This window comes from Myotis brandtii, unplaced genomic scaffold (assembly GCF_000412655.1).
Source record: "Myotis brandtii unplaced genomic scaffold, ASM41265v1 scaffold2514, whole genome shotgun sequence".
Taxonomy (NCBI): domain Eukaryota; kingdom Metazoa; phylum Chordata; class Mammalia; order Chiroptera; family Vespertilionidae; genus Myotis; species Myotis brandtii.
Window position 1 is genome coordinate 1 of NW_005359533.1, and position 17,513 is coordinate 17,513.

The 17,513-nt window shown below is 44.4% G+C and overlaps 1 protein-coding gene across 2 annotated transcripts in view; it reads right to left on the minus strand.

The window, feature by feature from the left end:
- Window positions 1-757: 757 nt before the first annotated feature.
- LOC102246333 (allergen Fel d 4) overlaps window positions 758-17,513 on the minus strand; it is an 18,490-nt gene continuing 1,734 nt past the window's right edge. The window contains exons 1-7 of one of the 2 annotated variants that reach the window (XM_005867864.2): window positions 5,284-5,446; window positions 4,790-4,926; window positions 3,728-3,801; window positions 2,900-3,010; window positions 2,462-2,563; window positions 2,245-2,290; window positions 758-1,024 (exon numbers count right to left, since the gene is read on the minus strand). In XM_005867864.2, coding sequence (XP_005867926.2) covers window positions 1,015-1,024; window positions 2,245-2,290; window positions 2,462-2,563; window positions 2,900-3,010; window positions 3,728-3,801; window positions 4,790-4,926; window positions 5,284-5,379 — 576 coding nt within the window. In that variant the 5' untranslated portion in view covers window positions 5,380-5,446 and the 3' untranslated portion in view covers window positions 758-1,014. Of the gene's footprint in view, window positions 1,025-2,244; window positions 2,291-2,461; window positions 2,564-2,899; window positions 3,011-3,727; window positions 3,802-4,264; window positions 4,270-4,789; window positions 4,927-5,283; window positions 5,447-8,706; window positions 8,713-17,513 lie in introns of those variants that run through there. The other variant, XR_001362417.1, reaches the window with a different exon arrangement.

A 17,513-nucleotide genomic window follows, 5' to 3' on the forward strand; every position in this document is an offset into this window, starting at 1 on the left:
TGAGATTGTTTATGTCCAACAGAACAACTGGGTCTACTTGTCATTAAGCTTATGACCATATTGACTGAGATACACTTCGTGAATGACAATCCACCCTCACGTAGCTCTGTTCTAGCACCAATGTGCCATTTTGACACTGTTTTTATCATCAGATGTAAGAAAAGGATTATAAATGGAGGAAGAACCTTAACTTTCCTTTCTCCAAAGCCCATAAGCTCCCCGAAAAGAGGTTAGGACCCTTTAGACTCCTTGGTGATTCTTGCCTGTATCAAGTACAGATGGCTAAAGATCTCTATTGCTCACATTTCATGGCACCTCACTTAACAAGCTCACTGTAGATAACAGCTCGGGTTGAAGGAGGTTTTCTGAGAGCATGAAAGGATGCTAACTGTGTATAGAATGGATGATGTAGGGAAGCTGGGATGTGGAGGTTTGTCCTGAAACTTGGTGAGCCCAGATCAGCCTCAGTAGCAACTGTCTCTCAGTACTCCCTTGAGAAAGAGAATTCTAGGATCAGGGCAAATAGTAGGCCAAGTCTCACAGTTTGTTTTATCAGTTCACTAAGAAATAGGCCAATCAAAAGGCAAGCAGTATCACCGGGACAGAGACTGACTTCTGGGGAGGGAGAATCCTGAACTTCAGGAAGATTCTGAGAAGCTAGAGGACCATTATGGGTACAGGGCCATGAAGTCCCCTCATTCCCTTGCCATCAACCCCATGTCTCTTTCACACACAAAGACAATCACATGACTGCACGACTAATCATTTATTGATCAGGTTCATGCGGTCTTATTCATGGTAGAGTGCTGGGTATGGCAAACAGAGTCAGAAATTTGGAGGAAACCTTTGATTTTTGGTGAATTGTTGAGTCTGTCTAGACAATTAGAGAAGATCCTTTAGATTCAGAGATAAGGCCTTCTTGGATGATAGTGATGGAGATCAGGTTGCAGACCTTGTCACAGGCTGACACAGGGACCATGGAATGAAGATCCTGGAGCCCAGGTGAGGAAGCATTCACTCAGCACTAAACAAGCAGATGAGAGAGAACACAGAAACTCATTAAGCTCTTCCTGGGTTGAATTGAAGACAAAGAGAATTTTTATTACAGATCAAAATGGTGAGGAAATAGATGTCAGTCTATACTGCAACCTATGTTTTTTCCAGAATAGGGGGAAGGAGGTCATTGAATCAATGGCTGGTTGTTGTTGTTTTTCTGTTGCTTAACTTTTCCTGAGCTGAGTCTATGAGAAAGAGAGAGAAATAATCCATGAAGGACCCTAGGCTTTTTTCTGCCATTGTCAGCATTAAATGTTTTGAGGGATTTTTGATAAATTCAGAAAGGATGGCAAAAACCATAGCTACCTTGTATTAAATGCTGACTTTATGCAGGCCATAGTTGCTAAGAAATTCCCATATATTATCTGAATAAAGCCCCACAATAAAGCTAAAGTAGGAAGCAGATGAGCAAATATAGAGCCTGTTTTCTAGGTAAAAGGCAACTGGAAGGTCAGACAGCTCTATTTACAAATCAGAAGTTAAGGATGTGCAGAGATAAAAGGAAAACAGTATTACCAAAGATTGGACCACACGTTTTGGCCTTGGAAGATGGACAAAAGACAGAAATGCATTTGAGTTCCATATTCACACCCTAGTATTCTTTTCCTATTTCAAATTTCAAGTCATAATGATTTTTAGGACTTTATCAATTACTGAGACCTTTTCACCAGCAGGGTATCCACACAGTACCTCTGCAAGGTACATGTCATTGTTTTCCTTTTAATTGTTTAGGTCATTTGCTCTACAGCTCATGGAATGAGTGGGTCCTGAACCCAGGACCCCCAATTCCAAATTTCAAGCTCATTCCACAAACTTTATTACCTAATTATTTGTATTATAATCTTTTTTTTTAATCCTCAATGAAGGACCTTAGACTGGTTTCTGAGGATATTTTTCCATTGAATTTTAGAGAGAGTGGAAGGGACAGAGAGAGACACAGAGAGAGAAACATCGATGTGAGAGACATACATTGATTGGTTGCCTTCCCACTCACTCCAACCAGGGCCGGGGATCAAGCCTGTAACTGAGGTACATGCCCTTGACTGGAATCGAACCTGGGACCCTTCAATTCTCAAGCTGATGCTCTACCCAAGGAGCGAAACTAGGGCTATCTTTGGACACAAACCCCTAATGGTGTTGGAAGACAATGGTCCCTGGGCTAACCCCTCTCCATCAGACATCACCAACCTGGAGTCCTGGGCCTCATGGCTCCCTCGGGCCTGGAGACAGCGATCTGCAGAGACAGGCACAGTCAATCAGCAACCCATTTATTTCTCAGCAAGAGAGCAAATGATTTCCCAGGTCAAGACAGAGGGGACTGATTGGAGATGTTACCTTCTCTTGCATTTCTCCACCCAATAACATGGGAATTTAGGAAGAGAAAACCAGAAATAACTAAACTTACCGACTTTGGTCGCATCCAGTATGTTTTCCTTAGTAATTCCATTTTTTTTGCAAAGTTTTCTAAACCTTTCCTTGAGTTTTGGGATCACATCTGGTTTTCGGGCTATGGGAAGAGTGACAATAACTGCTGTGTCTTGTGTCTTGGTCATTGAGGCTCTGGGGGAAATGGAGGGGCAGATGGATGGCACCAATTGGTGCTTAGGCAGAAGTTAGGGGTGGACTATATAACCTATCTTGAATTTGACATTTTTAGGATATCCTTTTGGCATGATGAAAATTTCATTATCTTCCCCTCAGTGAGCCTGAGGGATTACCCAAGGTGAGCACCACGCTTCAGAGGAGGAAAGAAATCCCAGGATAAGATTGGGAGGACTACTTTGTTCAGGTTTCCTTTCTCCCCCAGTCTCCCCACCCCAAAATGAGAATAAATATACTCTACCTAAGAGTATCAGCATCTCAAATGTTTGCTTATTGTTGAAATTAATGAGATGAAAAATAATATAGTCATTATAGACCACCTCAATTATTCGAAATGTAACAAATCCAGCATCTGTAGAGAAAACAGAACACAGCTCAGAACTTCTTTGGTCCATGGGAAACAAGTTAAACTCTACCTATTCTCTGACACAGAGCAAATTCAAGTGCATATCCTGGAAGAGATAAAGAGTGATATCTAAGGCCTTTCATTGGTATCTCTCCGAGCTTCATATGGCAACTTCTAAGGGTAGAATTGACTACTAGTAGAAATTCCACTGCTTGTCATTGACCACTAGTGGTCGAAAAATTCAGCCGCAGCAGCCACTTCCTCTCTATCATCCTCCCTGAGGTTCTCATTTCTCCCTCAGCCATCTCTGTCAACTATGTGTCTCTGTTCTGTCTATAAGCTCACTGGATTATATACCCAATACTCTATGTGGGCAATGTGCTGTGGCAACGGACAACAGAACAATCAGAAAGTGGGCAGGGAATGAGTAGCTGTCCTGACAATGTATGTGTTTTGTTCATTTGTTTGTTTTTGCCCACTTTCTTTTGTTGCAGGTGGTACAAATGACCAAATTGCCATCGTATTCTGATGGTATTGTGTGCTAGGTATTGGCTTTTACACACAAAGTTTTCCCAAATTGAGGATATTGTCTATTAGATGGCCCCATTTGCATTATCTAAATATGCATTGATCAGGAATTGATGAAGACCCTAAGAATGTGGGGGTTTAGTCAATTTCTTACAGTTGGAAGTAGAATTTACAAAGACATTTTTGTATACTTACAGATAACATTATATACACCATTCTCATTTGCTTGGGTACAAAATAAAGAAATTTCAGTGCACTCTCCATTGACCCTGTAAAATAGAATGAGCTGTTGCCCAAGAGATATTGATGGGTCTGGCTCCCTCACACTCCACCTGCTACTTGAGTGTCTGATTCCAATTAACTGGAGAACATTTTTGGTAAAATTTGAAACAGCTTTTATTTACCTTATTTCACTTTACAGTGGGGCCTTGACTTACGAGTGTCCTGACTAACGAGTTTTTTCGAGATACGAGCAGTCTCTCGGCCGATTTTTTGCTTTGAGTTGCGAGCTAAAATTCGGGTTCCGTACGAGCCAGCTTCAGATACCCCACCGCTAGTTGGCGCAGCGAACGTCACAGTGATCTGACATACAAGTAATTTGAGTGACGAGCTCTGTCACAGAACAAATTAAACTCGTAAGTCAAGGCCCCACTGTATTTGCTACTTTAAAAATGAGTCAACTACTGATATCACTATCACTCTACCACCACTTCACACTATTATTATTATTACCATAGCTACTTGCCTAGATAATCAGTTGAGTTATCAGATGTGCCAGCCTCTCAGATAAGTGCTCAATAAACATTGTTTCACAAAAAAGAAATCCATGAAAGAGAATTATTATCATTCTATTTTACCCAATGGAAAATTGGGGTGGAAAGAGATAATACTTCTTGGCCACACAACTACTAAAAGATCATTTCAAGAAATAGCTAAGCTGTTGACCCCTAATCCTATGCACCTAAGCTATGCTATATTGCCACCCTTCTTATGATTCTGATACTCCTCAATCTCTGAACTCTTCTACTCCCATTTAAATTTATTCCTGTCACCAATTCTTATCTCTGAATCTAGAAAACAGGCAAATCCCTTCATCAGTGCCAAATGTGTGACTCTGGTTTTGAATACAGGCCCACAATGTTGTGTGTATGTGCATGAGTGAGAGTGTGTGTGTGAGTGTGTGTGTGTGTGTTTAATGGTCCAAGACCTACTCAGGCTTCTGTTTTCCCTTTCCCAAGTTAAAAAGGCTACACTTACTTTACATGAAATTTCAGTGTCAAAGAGTTGTCGTCCCAGGCTTGGATGGATTCCATAAAACTCCTCATGACACTATTTTCTTCTATCCTTTCTTTGTCATCTGAGGCCAAGAGAATGGTATACCACCCCCCTGAAATCTGCAATAAATCAGTAAAGTATTGTGTTAGTAAAGAAGAGGGAGACACCACATAAACATCTGTATCCTTGAGCTCTGGCTCATGGGCCTGGACTCACAGTGGTGATATGGAGATGGAATTAGAACCCAGGTCAATTGACTCCACATGAAAGGCTCTTTCCACTGTCCTCCAATGAGAATGGAGGTCTCCAGGTGTTATCATCTTTCCACATGGTACGAATCCTCTTAGTCCAAGGTCAGAAACCCACCTCCTTTGCCTAACATGTCAAAAATCTCTTGGCCTTCATTAGGGTCCACTTGCTTCAGAATTCCCCCAAACCACCCCCAAAGTCAGAAGACCCTATGCTCCCAACTCTACCTTTGATATATCGAAGTTGCTTGTCACAACATCAGGGTTTCCTTCATCATGTGCACAGACCAGCGTCAACCCCAGACACAGCAGCAGCAGCTTCATCTTGGGAGGGACAATTCTGACTCAGCTACAGGCACTTGGAGTGAGTCTTTCCCTGATGGTGCCTCCACTCCCCAGATCCTCTGTCTTTATATTCATTCTGGGTCCAGTTTCTGGTTTTGTTTTGTTTTTTGTCCGTGAGGCAGCACCTTTTCTCCTCCCACTCCAGGCATGGTCTGTATTCATTGATGTGACGCCAAGATTTTCCTTTCAATCTCATCTCTATTAGATCTACTCTGCCCTGAAATTAATCAAAAGGAACGCTCAAAAAAAAAATAGTGGATCTCATAAAAGGTTGCCTTTTGGAACTTGAGTTAATTGTGAAATCAGAAAGCCAGTTATGAGTGTCAGGAATGGAGTAGAACTGGGAAATAGAATGTGTGGACAATCCATGTTTCACCAGGTACAGGGTGTGTGGAAATGGGTGAGTTACTCCATTTCAACAGCCTCAGAAACAAAGAAATTGACTCTACTAAAGATGATAGGACCTATCACAAAGCATTCAGAGAGAGTAGATTAGACTAGGGCTTAATACAACAATTTCTTGAAGGTATGGTGTCTGGTATTCAGCACATTTTAATTCCTTTTCCTTGTTGTCTGAATTCAACCATAATAAATGAACAAATGTTTAATTACTCCATATACCATAGACCCCTAAGAGAAATGGAGCAGTAGAAGTTGTCAGCCCTTTCTTCAAGAAACCTTCAATGAAGGTGGGGAAATGCTTTACATAGTTAATAAACACTTCATTCTACAAACATATGAACTAACCCAACAAAGTGGGACCAAGTCCAGAACATCGTGGGTCAGAAAAAGGGGTGATGCTGGGGAGGTGACATCATGTCGAAAGTGCTTAAGAACACAGGCTTTGAAGTCATATAGACTGGGGTTTCAGTCCTATCTCTGTCATCTTGAAGCCATTAGGACAAATTTAACCTCTCAGAGCCTTAGTGTCCTCTTGATGAGGATAATCGTACCTGTCAATAGATTGCTATGGGGATTCAGTGGGATGGTGTGTGTAGAACCCTGAGACTAATGTCTGACACAACTGGGCTGGTGGAATCAGAGAATGATTCCTGGGAAGGTGGATCTTGGGGGAGGTCTTGAAGGTTAGGCAGGTGTGGAGATGTGGAGAGCATTTGGGTAGGGGATTCTTGGGAAGAGGAATGTTGTGATTTAGGCTCCTGTGCCTGCTACTGGGGCTGGTTAAAAGCTATGGCTCATGCATGGCTTGTGCTAATGGTTCCCTTTTGCACCCCCAACTCAGAAAGAGGCCAGTATCATGGGAGGACTGGGCACAAGGCAGTGAATGTAGGAACTGTGGCATTCTATCTGCGGCCTGCTTTCCAAAGTCACCCCAGCCCCTTGTGTAATCATTCCTAGTTCATGCTCAACCAATATCCAGTCACTGGTATTTTGAGGTCTATCTAACTTTAGGCCCCATGTGTGGGCTGTTGGCTGTCCTGCCCCTGAGATAGAGGAACTGAGCTTGACAAATGTTGGCAAAGGCTGTGCACTTCATTTTGTCTAGTTCATTCTCTCCAAGAGCAACCAGGTTTGCAAGATGAACTGGGCTACAATGCTGAGGGGAGAGTCAGCTACTGTTGCTGCCCCACCATCTGTATCCCATCCCTCCAACCTCCTAACTCGGCACCCACATCAAAGCGCCATATTGCAAGGGCCATATCTGCTTCTGGTGGTGACATCTTTCTTTTCACCTTTGTACCTACCGTAGCACCTGGTACATAGTATCACCTTGGAATGATTGTACACTAAGTCCTATATTAGAAGCTCCAGGCATTCTTGTTATTAGAAGGAACTTTATAGAAAATTCTTTTGTAAATGGGAATATTACTTTTGGGAATTAGGACCTCCTAATTAATATTATTGGCTCACAGGAGTAGAGAGAGAGGATAGGACTGAAGTCTGTGATCAGAAGCTTACATTATGGAGGATCTTATCTACTCAAATCTGAGTTGACTATTCCCCACCCTGATTATTCACTTCCATTTCAAATCTCCCCAGTTTTTTTGGGGGGGGGGCAGTGTAAGCTTTGCCAGTGCCACCAGGCAAACACTGAAACAGTAAGGTCATGGCTGCACAAATACCCAAGAGCTGTGAGCCATACACCTAGGGGCTTGGTGAAAGAAAACCCAGACAAAACCAAAACTGAAATAATATTAAATCATCCCTAAATGATTATTTGCTTTACAATAGGATTCTTACAATAGAAATGAAACAATACTCCTGCATTGTATTTAAATATTTGTGGTAGGAGTGTGGATTAATAGTCTAAAATTACTCTAACAACTTATAGATGACCAATAAATATCTTAGTTAAATGAATTATTGATTTTTATATTAGGGAGGACGGTAAAAGGTAGAGGTGGGGGGGAAAAAGAGTAACACTTAATGTTAGCATCTCCCAGATGATAGCGTAAGTACATGAGATAAGGATTCAATTTATAAACGTTCACTTGGCCACCCATCAACAGGGAACACCTTTGTTGTCTAACACAAGATACACAGATACAACCTTTGATTGCACAGTAATTTTGTGTGTGGTGCAGCAAGCTGCTTTAAGAGATGATGCTATGACAGGTCTTTTGAAAAATAATGATTCAACTTAATTCAAGGACCATTACCAAATGCCAACTCTACACGAGGTCTGTACCGGGCACTTTGAGGGTTAAAGAGATAAATAAGATAGAGGCTGTACCCTCCAGAAACTCCTGGTCAGTGTGAGGATGGTTTGAAAACAATCTAATTTTGAGATAGAAAGTTTTAAAAATTAAAGCCTGACCACCTAATTCCAGGTATGAAACCGGAAGAATTTTTCCCTCCAGATGAGCGGAGCCTTCCCTAAGGGACACATGCCTTAGTGGGCTCTGGTCCTCTCCTGGTCCCGTGGAGAGGGTAAGGAGGCAAGGAGGTCTCCTGGAAGTAAAGGTTTGTGGAGAAATGAGTGGGAGTTGGGTTGTTCTGCCAGCCTATGGACCCCAAGAAAACCAACTCCTTCCTGTCTGCCAGGGGACAAGCAGCACTTCTAGGAGCCAGTCTCAACCAGCACCATAGTAACAGGTGGACCAACTATCCATCCTGTCTTCTGAGACCACCCTGGGGAGGTAGCCTTTGGACCTTCCCTTTTATGGTACCTAATGAATGTGGTCCTCATTGCTGTTAAGAATAGCCAACCACTCCATGGATGAGCTTCCTGGGCCCAAAATATCTACCAATATTTTAAGAACAGAGAGCTAACATTAAATAGTATTCCCACATTTCAATGATGGTAAATGAATCCAAACTGTTATGTTACAATCAATTTGCAACAGCTACCTTTATAATTAAGGCCCTTAGACTTGAATGAACTTAGAAACAATCTGGTAATCAAAGAAAACAGGTTGTATTCAAAGTCATCTTTGTTCAAGCATGAGCTCCTACCATAATCCACACATCAAGGAAAATAGTTCTAATGGGGATTTATTTGCAGCAGTACAAATGTCATCTGTCCAGGCGCCGGATATTTAAAAATAATATTTTTACTTCAGAAACAGAGTACGAACTCAGTGAATATTAGCTAACGTGCTTTGTAAATATTATTTCATATGATCCTCACAGTAGCTCTATATGATAGATGCTAGTAACCTGTTTTACAGAGGTATGAACTAAGACCCATAGAGGTTAAGTAAACATACCAAGATCACACAACTAGTACGTGGAAAACCCATATATGAACCCAACACTGTCTAATCCAAGAAGCTCTACTCTTACTGACTCTACGACATAGGTCGAAGCTTTGATGTTTCTCTCTTTTTAAAAAAAATCCTCACCTAAGGATATTTTTCCATTGAGTTTTTAGAGTGGAAGGGAAGGAGGGAAGAGGAAAGAGAGAGAGAGAGAGAGAGAGAGAGAGAGAGAGAGAGAGAAACATCGATGTGAGAGAGACACATTGATATGTTGTCTCTGGCACCCACCCCAACCAGGGCTGGGGATCAAACCTGCAACCCAGGTATGTGTCCTTGACCAGGAATTGAACCTGATGCACCAACCACTGAGAAACACCGGCCAGAGCGAGGCTTGATGTGTCTGACACGAAGGGCAGATGGAATAGGAATAAGTAATGAACCTCAGAGGTGTCTGCCTGGTAGTTGATACTAAAAAGTTGCATGTAGATTTTTCAAAAGCATGGCACCATGGGTGTAGCTGCAAGAGTCTGATCAAGAGAAGGGCAAGTAACAACCATCTCTTGGTAAATACATATTTGGTGGGTGAATGGATGGATGAATGAGTAGGAGGATATTGCTCTTCTAATAAGAAATTAGGAAATGCTTCCAAAATCAAAAAGCAAAAGCTATTCCCTTCTATTGATGGATTTGAGTTAAGCACCTGGTCACCAACTGACCACATTAAGATTTCCTCACCCAACACCAAGTATAAGGCGTTTTATAAGTGGCCTGCAGGAAGTGTGGCAGTCTGCCAGGTGGCTGAGAGCTGGCTGTCCTAAGTCATGACTCAGTGTGTGGTTAAGGGGCTTATGGAGTCCATGTATGACCAGATACATGACCCATTTATAACCAGGCAACTTGATTGAAACTAACTGCCTGACTGGAAATGGATTTCATGACCTTGTTTTCAATCACAATCTGGTTTCAATCAAGGTGTCACTAATTGAGAAAGCCAGTGGCAGCACTGAAGCCATGTTATATAACACCAAGGCGCAGTCAGTGCCAAGGAGAATAGCAAGAAGCAAAAGCTTGTTTGGTTCACGTGCCAGAGTGGAATTATGGCTTGGTCCCCAGCACCCAGGATGCTTCTGCATCCTGCTGGTACTGGCTCAAAGCCAGTTCTAAAATATCCCCTTCCTTCACCCAGGAAAGGTTGCTTAAAACTAACAACAAGCACGTCTCATCTGTGTCAGCTGGGTCTTGGGGAAAGCAGGCGCTGAGACACATTTAGGAGTGTAAAGGGTTTATTGAGGTGCAACCCTTATGAAAGGGAAAAGGAGGAAGCAGGATTAGGGAAGGGGAGTGGCCAAGGTGTAGATCTGACAAAGTGTCTGTCAGCCCCGCAGGGAGCTCTGGAGCACCTTAGCAGAGGCCTGTGTGGGGCAGAAATGGTTAGGACCTTCTCACACAGTCCTGCTCAGTCATGGGCTCGGCCCACCCCAAGAAGACTAGTACCTGAGCTCAGGAGTTGAGAGAAATCTGAAAGAGTTAACAGTGGAGGCTGTCAGCTAGACACTCCTCACAGCTGGCCCGTGAGTGTCTTCTTGGAGGGGGAATGTGAGCAATGCAACTCTACAGCTGGCCTACCATCCTAATATCCAGTAATAGGGAGTCTCCTCAAAAGGGCATGAAGAGAAAGACCAAACCGGGTGCCTCTCCTGTGATCATCTTCTCTACAAAAGCCTAATTTCTTTCTTCTTTTGCTCCTGCTGCCGGCCCTCCTAGAGATAGAGAGCCTGCTTTCTCTGCCTGTGGAAGTTAACCTTCCTCCAAGACCCAGCTCAGGAATTCCCATCCTTTGATTCGCCAGGCACTCACCCTTCTCATCCTTTGCAGGTCCCCAGAGCACTTAGAGCTCTGCTCCCACAGCAGTCAACCACCTATTGGTTCATACTAATGTCAAAATGTAATTCCCAAAGAGTGAAAAAATATAACTCACGTGCAACTCTATAGGGAGCATGTGCCAAAGATTTAAATGTTATGATTTAAAAATCTACACGTTTCTTCAAATACCTTATTTACAAACCTAGTATCATATACTAGTACTTTCTGTTATAATTATTTTCCTTTTTTATTGAATTTCTTGGGGTTAATAAAATTATATATGTTTCCAGTTTACAATTCTATAATACATCATCTGCATATTGTATTGTGTGTTCACCACTTTAAACATTTTGTGCTATAAAATAGCTATATAAACAATTTTATATAATGAGAAATGCCAACTCATGTGACATTCCATGTTAAATGACTCATGTTCAGCTTAAGTGCATGTAGTGTAGTCTAAACATGTTTTAGAGAGTGTTCTTTATTCAATCAAGTTTTAATTTAGTATGTAGAAAAATGAAGGAGAGAGGGCATTAGTCAAATGCTGGTGAAAAGTTAAGTAAACTGAAAACAAAAAAATACATATACATTTGCTTTAGTATCCAGAAGATACCCTGTGGCCTAGAGAGCAATTCCTATGAGGGAACAGGGCAGCAGCCTCCCCAAGATGTCTGTAAGTGTCCTTGCTTGCATCTGTTCCAGCTCATCCACAGGAGAAGGGGAAGAATTCACAGTTTCATTTGCCATCAGCAGTTCCGGCCCAGTTGAAGCTGGTTCCTGAAGCTGACAAAGGGGAAGGAAGACAGATGCGGCCTGGCAGAGAGAACCAGAAGACAGAAGCGCAGCGAGGCTCCGTTTCGCCCCCTGGTGGTCATCCAGAGGGCCGCGCTGCATCTCACAGCCACACTGCCACCGCTGGCCAGGCCTCTGGAGCAGCATCTTTCTGCTTTTTCTCTCTCTGTGCATTGAGGTTTCTGTGGTCAGGAGTACTGCATGGCTGCTTATTTTTGTCACATATATACACATAAATATAATTTTCAACTATTAGCTGAAGAGTCGCAGCAGGGTAGAGGACTGGTACACATTCTGGTCCCCTTTAAAAACTGGAAAACCTGTTGTTTTGTAGATTTGGGAAAAGTAGGCAGGGCTATTGGCTCTAATCTTCATCTTGTTGACTTCCATTCACAAGTGCAACCTATTTTCTACACAGCTTCCCATGCAAATTTATAAAAATGGAAATGAGACCAGGCCACTGCTCCAAATCTCCACCGGCTTACCATCCCTCCTAGAAAATCATCCCACCTGCTTGCGGTGGTGGCTCTCCAGGCCCAACCTCAGGCCCTGGCCTCTCCCTTGAGCCTTTGTGATGTTCCCTGAACATGTCGAGCTGGTTTTCATCTCCTGATCTTTGCAATTGCTAGTTTGTCTCCCAAAGTCATGTTTCTCCTCGGTCTTTGCAAGGCTTGTTCTCCCTAAAGTCAGCTTCAGCTTATTTGTTTATTTGCTTGTTTGTTGTCTGCTTCCTAAATAGACTATAAACTCCCCCAAGGACTAGAGCGATTGTGCCTGCTTGTTCGCTGCTGAGTCCTGACTGTACATAACAGGAGCCAATGAACACGTGGCAAAATAATGGACAGAGGAATGTTGTAAGACACTGACTGTCTCGGTGTTTCCAGCGATGGATGTGGATACCCCGTGCGGCACCAACAGTGAAAACGTGGAATGCAATAGCCTCTGGGCCTGGGATATTGTGGTTGATAACTGTGCCATCTGCAGGAACCACACTATGGATCTTTGCCTAGAACATCAGGCTAACCAGGCGTCTGCCACTTCTGCAGAGTGCACCGTTGCGAGGGGAGTCTGTCATCAGGATTTTCACTTCCACTGCGCCTCTCGCTGGCTCCAAACACGGCAGGTGTGTCCGCGGGACAGCACAGAGTGGAAATTCCAAAAGTATGGGCACTGGAGAAAGATTATTCTTCCATCAAGCTCAGCTGTTTTGGTTACTCACTTAATGACTTGCCCTCCTGATACTGGATTGTAAGTTAGATAGAACTGGATCTTTTCTGCTTTGTCTTTTGAGTTTGCTGTCCCTGCAGTCCTACTGTGTTCCATGTCCAATAAAATCCAGTAGATTCTAGATTAGATGCTGTCTCTTGTGTGTGTGAAACAAGTGAACACAAATAAAGGGCCCCGTCTTCCTCGGTCGGACAGCCAGCTTGTGAAAGTGAGATGTACCTTAGAGCCAGAGCAGAGGTGTCCTGCTCGCTCAGCACTCGGCCCCCAGGCTTCTGCCCACATCCTGGTTACTGAGGGCAATCTTGGGCATGTCGCCTCTGCTCCCAGCTTTCCTCCTCTATACAGTGGCCTCTAAGGACTCACTGGCATCAGGTGGGCACAGAAAGAGGCTTGTGAGCTGTAAAAGCCCACACAGATGTTAACTGTGTGTGTGATGTTGCTTTCTCTTCTTCGTTTAGAAAAGTAAACTTGAAAAAATCGAATATGTAACCTTGGCTGGCAAAAGAATAATGTATGAGCCCAAGTTAAAAGTTGATGTCACTTAAAATTGAATGAACAAGATCATTCACGTTTCCTTCACCACCACCACCTTCGGAAATTTGTTTGAAATGTGTTGGCCCTGGTGGGCTTGCCAGTTGTAATATTCAATGTCTGTGTAGAGTCTTTACCTGAGAAGTAGTCAGTTACTGCAGAAGTTCTCCAAGGAGGACTTCTGGGGGCACCTGAAACCCTTTGAGGAGGTTCATGAAGTTTCCCTTCTGACTGCCTGTCTGTATGAGGGCAGCTTTTCTTTATACACTTCAATCAAAGCAGTGTATTGAATGAAGAAGCAGGCATGAGAATGCAGCTGTCTTCTATTAAGTCAGATATAGAAGAGATTTGCAAAAATGTAAAACAATGCCACTTGGTTAAATTTTTTTGTTTTTAAAAATAATTACTTGTAGTAAAAATATTTATGTAGAAAAAACACTGACTGTTTCATGACAAAGTGTTTAACCTTTTTAAATTTATCCACCCCTGAGAACAAGCCAAGAACAGTGAGGGAATAAAACAAAACTCATTCCAATTATGATTCTGGAAACAAACAAGTTAGCCTAGATCACACTGGTGACAAAATAAATCACTTCTGCTCCCTGACAGTAATTGGTTATATTGTTAGTAATCTTTCAGCATTGGTCATTTTACCAACTTTTCTCAAAAGAGGAAAATAGTCTATCAAAGACCTCAGAAAACTGCATATGGAAAATAATCATCATGAAGACACTCTCCCCAGGAGGCTCAGCCTGGAGAATCTCTGGGCACTAGGTTTTTCTCTCATATGGGGTCACTCACCACAGCCACCTGGCCCGGTGTGTGATGGGAGAAAAGCATAACAGACAGAGGCCCTCAGTATTCCCCTCATTTGCCTGTTTTTCCGGCTTCAGGAACTGGCTTTCCTGAGTGTCAGCTTCCTGGTGCCCTCGGTGGGATCTTTCCTTATGTCTTTTGCCCTTGATGCCCGTCAGCCAGCTCTGCCTCTGCTCGGACCCCACCCACTAACCAGAATGGCAAAACAAAACAAAGTAACCAGCAGAGAGTCAGTTACTCAATGACCCAGGTGCACTGTGGGGCTGAGGGGCACATGCCACCAGTGGACACTCAGAGGTGGAAGGCCCCCAGAGCCTACAGCCCGTCCAGGGCTCCCTCCATGCACCCACTTCCTGAAGAACAAAGAACATCAGGCTGGCAGCTGACTCCCTCTGCTCACCATGCAGGCTCAAGGCACCCAGGCCTGAGGAGCCTGATTGCCAAGCAGCAGGGATCAGCCTGTGAACCGACAGGCAAATTAATATGTAGGGCTGTGCATGTGAGTGTGAGCAAGGCTAGTTTCGTGGGAGTGTAGCCCATGCAATCACACAGCCCAGTGCTCAAATGGGCCATGCTTGGTTTAATGCTTTGTTGTTGCTTGAAATCCTTTTAACGCATTTGTATTACATTTTTATTGATTTCAGAGAGCAAGGGAGAGGGAGAGAGATAGAAAAATCAATGATGAGAATCATTGATCAGCTGCCTCCTGCACGCCCACCACTGGGGATCAAGCCCACACCCAGGCTTGTGCCCTTGAGTGGAATTGAACCTGGGATCATTTAGTCCCCACGCCGACTCTATCCACTGAGCAAAACCAGCTAGGCTGTGACTTGAAATTCTTGATTTTATTTTTAGACTTACGTTTTGTAATATGCTAAGTGTCCAACCATCCGGGTAATGACCTCAGGTAGCAACACCCGGCTTCCTCTCCCCAGCGACTAGCCTTCTTACAGTTTCTTCACCACAGTAACACCACTTGCTTTATAGCCAGGTAAAACTATGTGCAGAGGATATACATGCAAAATCTATGTCTGTCATCCCCTGCCATCCATTTGCACATAACATTCTCAATGTCCCACATGTGTAGGAATCCAGTGGTACTCAACAAAGCTAGTGTGTTCTATCTACAACTGAGTAAGTGGGGAGGCCGACAGCCATAAGAGGCCTTGCCTTCTGTTTGAACCAGAAACATGCTTCCAATTCAGAAAGAAGGCAATGGCATTGTAAGAAACACAGATGATCCAGGATCATGTCATGTCTTTTTTCTTTTTAATTTTTTTTTATTTACCAGAGTCACTCCCTGCATTACCTAGGCTGAAAATTATGACAAAGAAGGAGAGGAAAAGATAGAGAAGACATACTTCCTTTGCGTCGACTCCTTACTTACTCATCAGGAAGCTGAAGGGCAAAAGTGTTGGTAGAAGGCACTAATATTGTGAGGTGAAATAAAAAGTGAGTTTGTTTTGTGCTGCATTTCTGCTGCTCTGCTAGAACAAAATCCATGTGCACCTAGGAATTATGAAACACAACTTGTTTACTTTTGGTGATTTTACACCTAGGTGAATGCTGTTACATTGTGCTTCAAGCTGGCATTGCATTTCAAAGATGAAAAGTAATGTCTATGCTAGTAATTTAAAATTCCCTTTGGTTAGAATGGCATGAGAGAGAAAGAAAAAAACACCAAGGAGACCACAGAAGAAGAGGGGGGGGGGACACTTTGTAATTTTATTCCTTTCAGAGCACTTATTTTCCCTGATTTTTGAACAAGGATTCCTACATTTTCATTTCTCATTGGGCCACATAAATTCTGTAGCCAACCCTGCTTCTGAGGCCCAGTCTCTTTATCATTTTTCATGAGTGTATTTTTGCTACCTTCTCTCCCTTCTGTTTCCTTGGTTATGTTTGGTAGTGGTTATGTAATTGTTTATAAGTTTTTCCAGGCAGGGAAATGCTCTGAAATTAGCCGCTAGAGTTGCAGGGAACACTGAGGGGCTGAAGACACAATAAGTGTCTAATCCCATCAAGTCGCTTCCACTTCTAGGGTGTGGTTTCCCGCCAGCCCCACCCTCCCGCAGGGGGCGCTGGGTAACAGAAAAGCCAGCTTCTCTGCTCACCTGCTCATTGCCTGGCGAACTCTTGAGGCGTCCAGACCCCTTGCTGAGACCGGAGACCTGGACCAAATGGAAGGGGTTGGAAGTGGCAGCAGGCCTGGCAAGGAGGACTCAGATGGCTCCCCCAGAGAATATGAGAGCATTTCCTCCAAGAAAAACCTGTCCCGTGGGGAAAAAGAAGACAATTGTCATCCTTATGAGAGGGGGACACAGAAGGTCACAGGGATGGAAAAAGGCTCCCACAGCAAAGGAGGTAGGATCCTAACTTCCGGGTCCAAATGGGACCCTGCACCACCCCACTCTCCCCCAGACTTCCAGAGAGAGAGTTCAGGGACCTCTCACTCATTCCTCTCCTCTCCACCCACAGCCATCACCAGGCCCAGCCCTGGGCCCAGGAGCTCCAGGCCTCATGGGTGGGGAAGCCCTGATGGTCCCCTAAGCAGTCCCCACAAAGAAAACGGACTCCCCAGAAGAGAAGGTGAGGGCGCGGCCATCCCCCACCCCAGGGAGCAGAAAGGACGAGTCTGACTCCTCCAGAGCAGGACATCAGGACACACGAGGTAGGTTTCTGGGCTGTGCCTTCCCAGAGGTGGGGGGTGGGCACCTTCCCTCAATGGCAAACCGGCACCCAGGGGAGGGAGGGACACACACTGACCCGGAGAGATGCTCCCGAGCCCCCAAGGGCTGAGAGGTAGAGGCCCAGTTCCCACCAGACCCTGGAAGGGCCACCGGTCAGGCTTAATGGGGGGCGAGGGGAGGGAGCGGGGGAGAGGGAGGAATGTGAAGGGGCCCCAGGGACCTTGGCCAGGCCGCTCACACGGGAGCACCTTCTGTTCTGTTTCCCACGTAGATTTGGCCCACCCGCCTCCAAAATTCAAGGGCAGCAGGACCCGGCCCCGAAGCCCAGCGAGGACCACTGGGCAAGGATGCTGCCAGGAAGACCCAGAGGCCAGGCCCGCCTCCCCAAAGCGCCGCCGCCACCACCACCGCCTCCGCCATCACCAACCTCCACCACCACCACCACCTCCATCACCCATCTGCAGAAGCCCGCGCGCCTCTGGATGTCCTGATGCCCAGACTCTGCAACCAAGTGGGGGCGTTGCAGGTG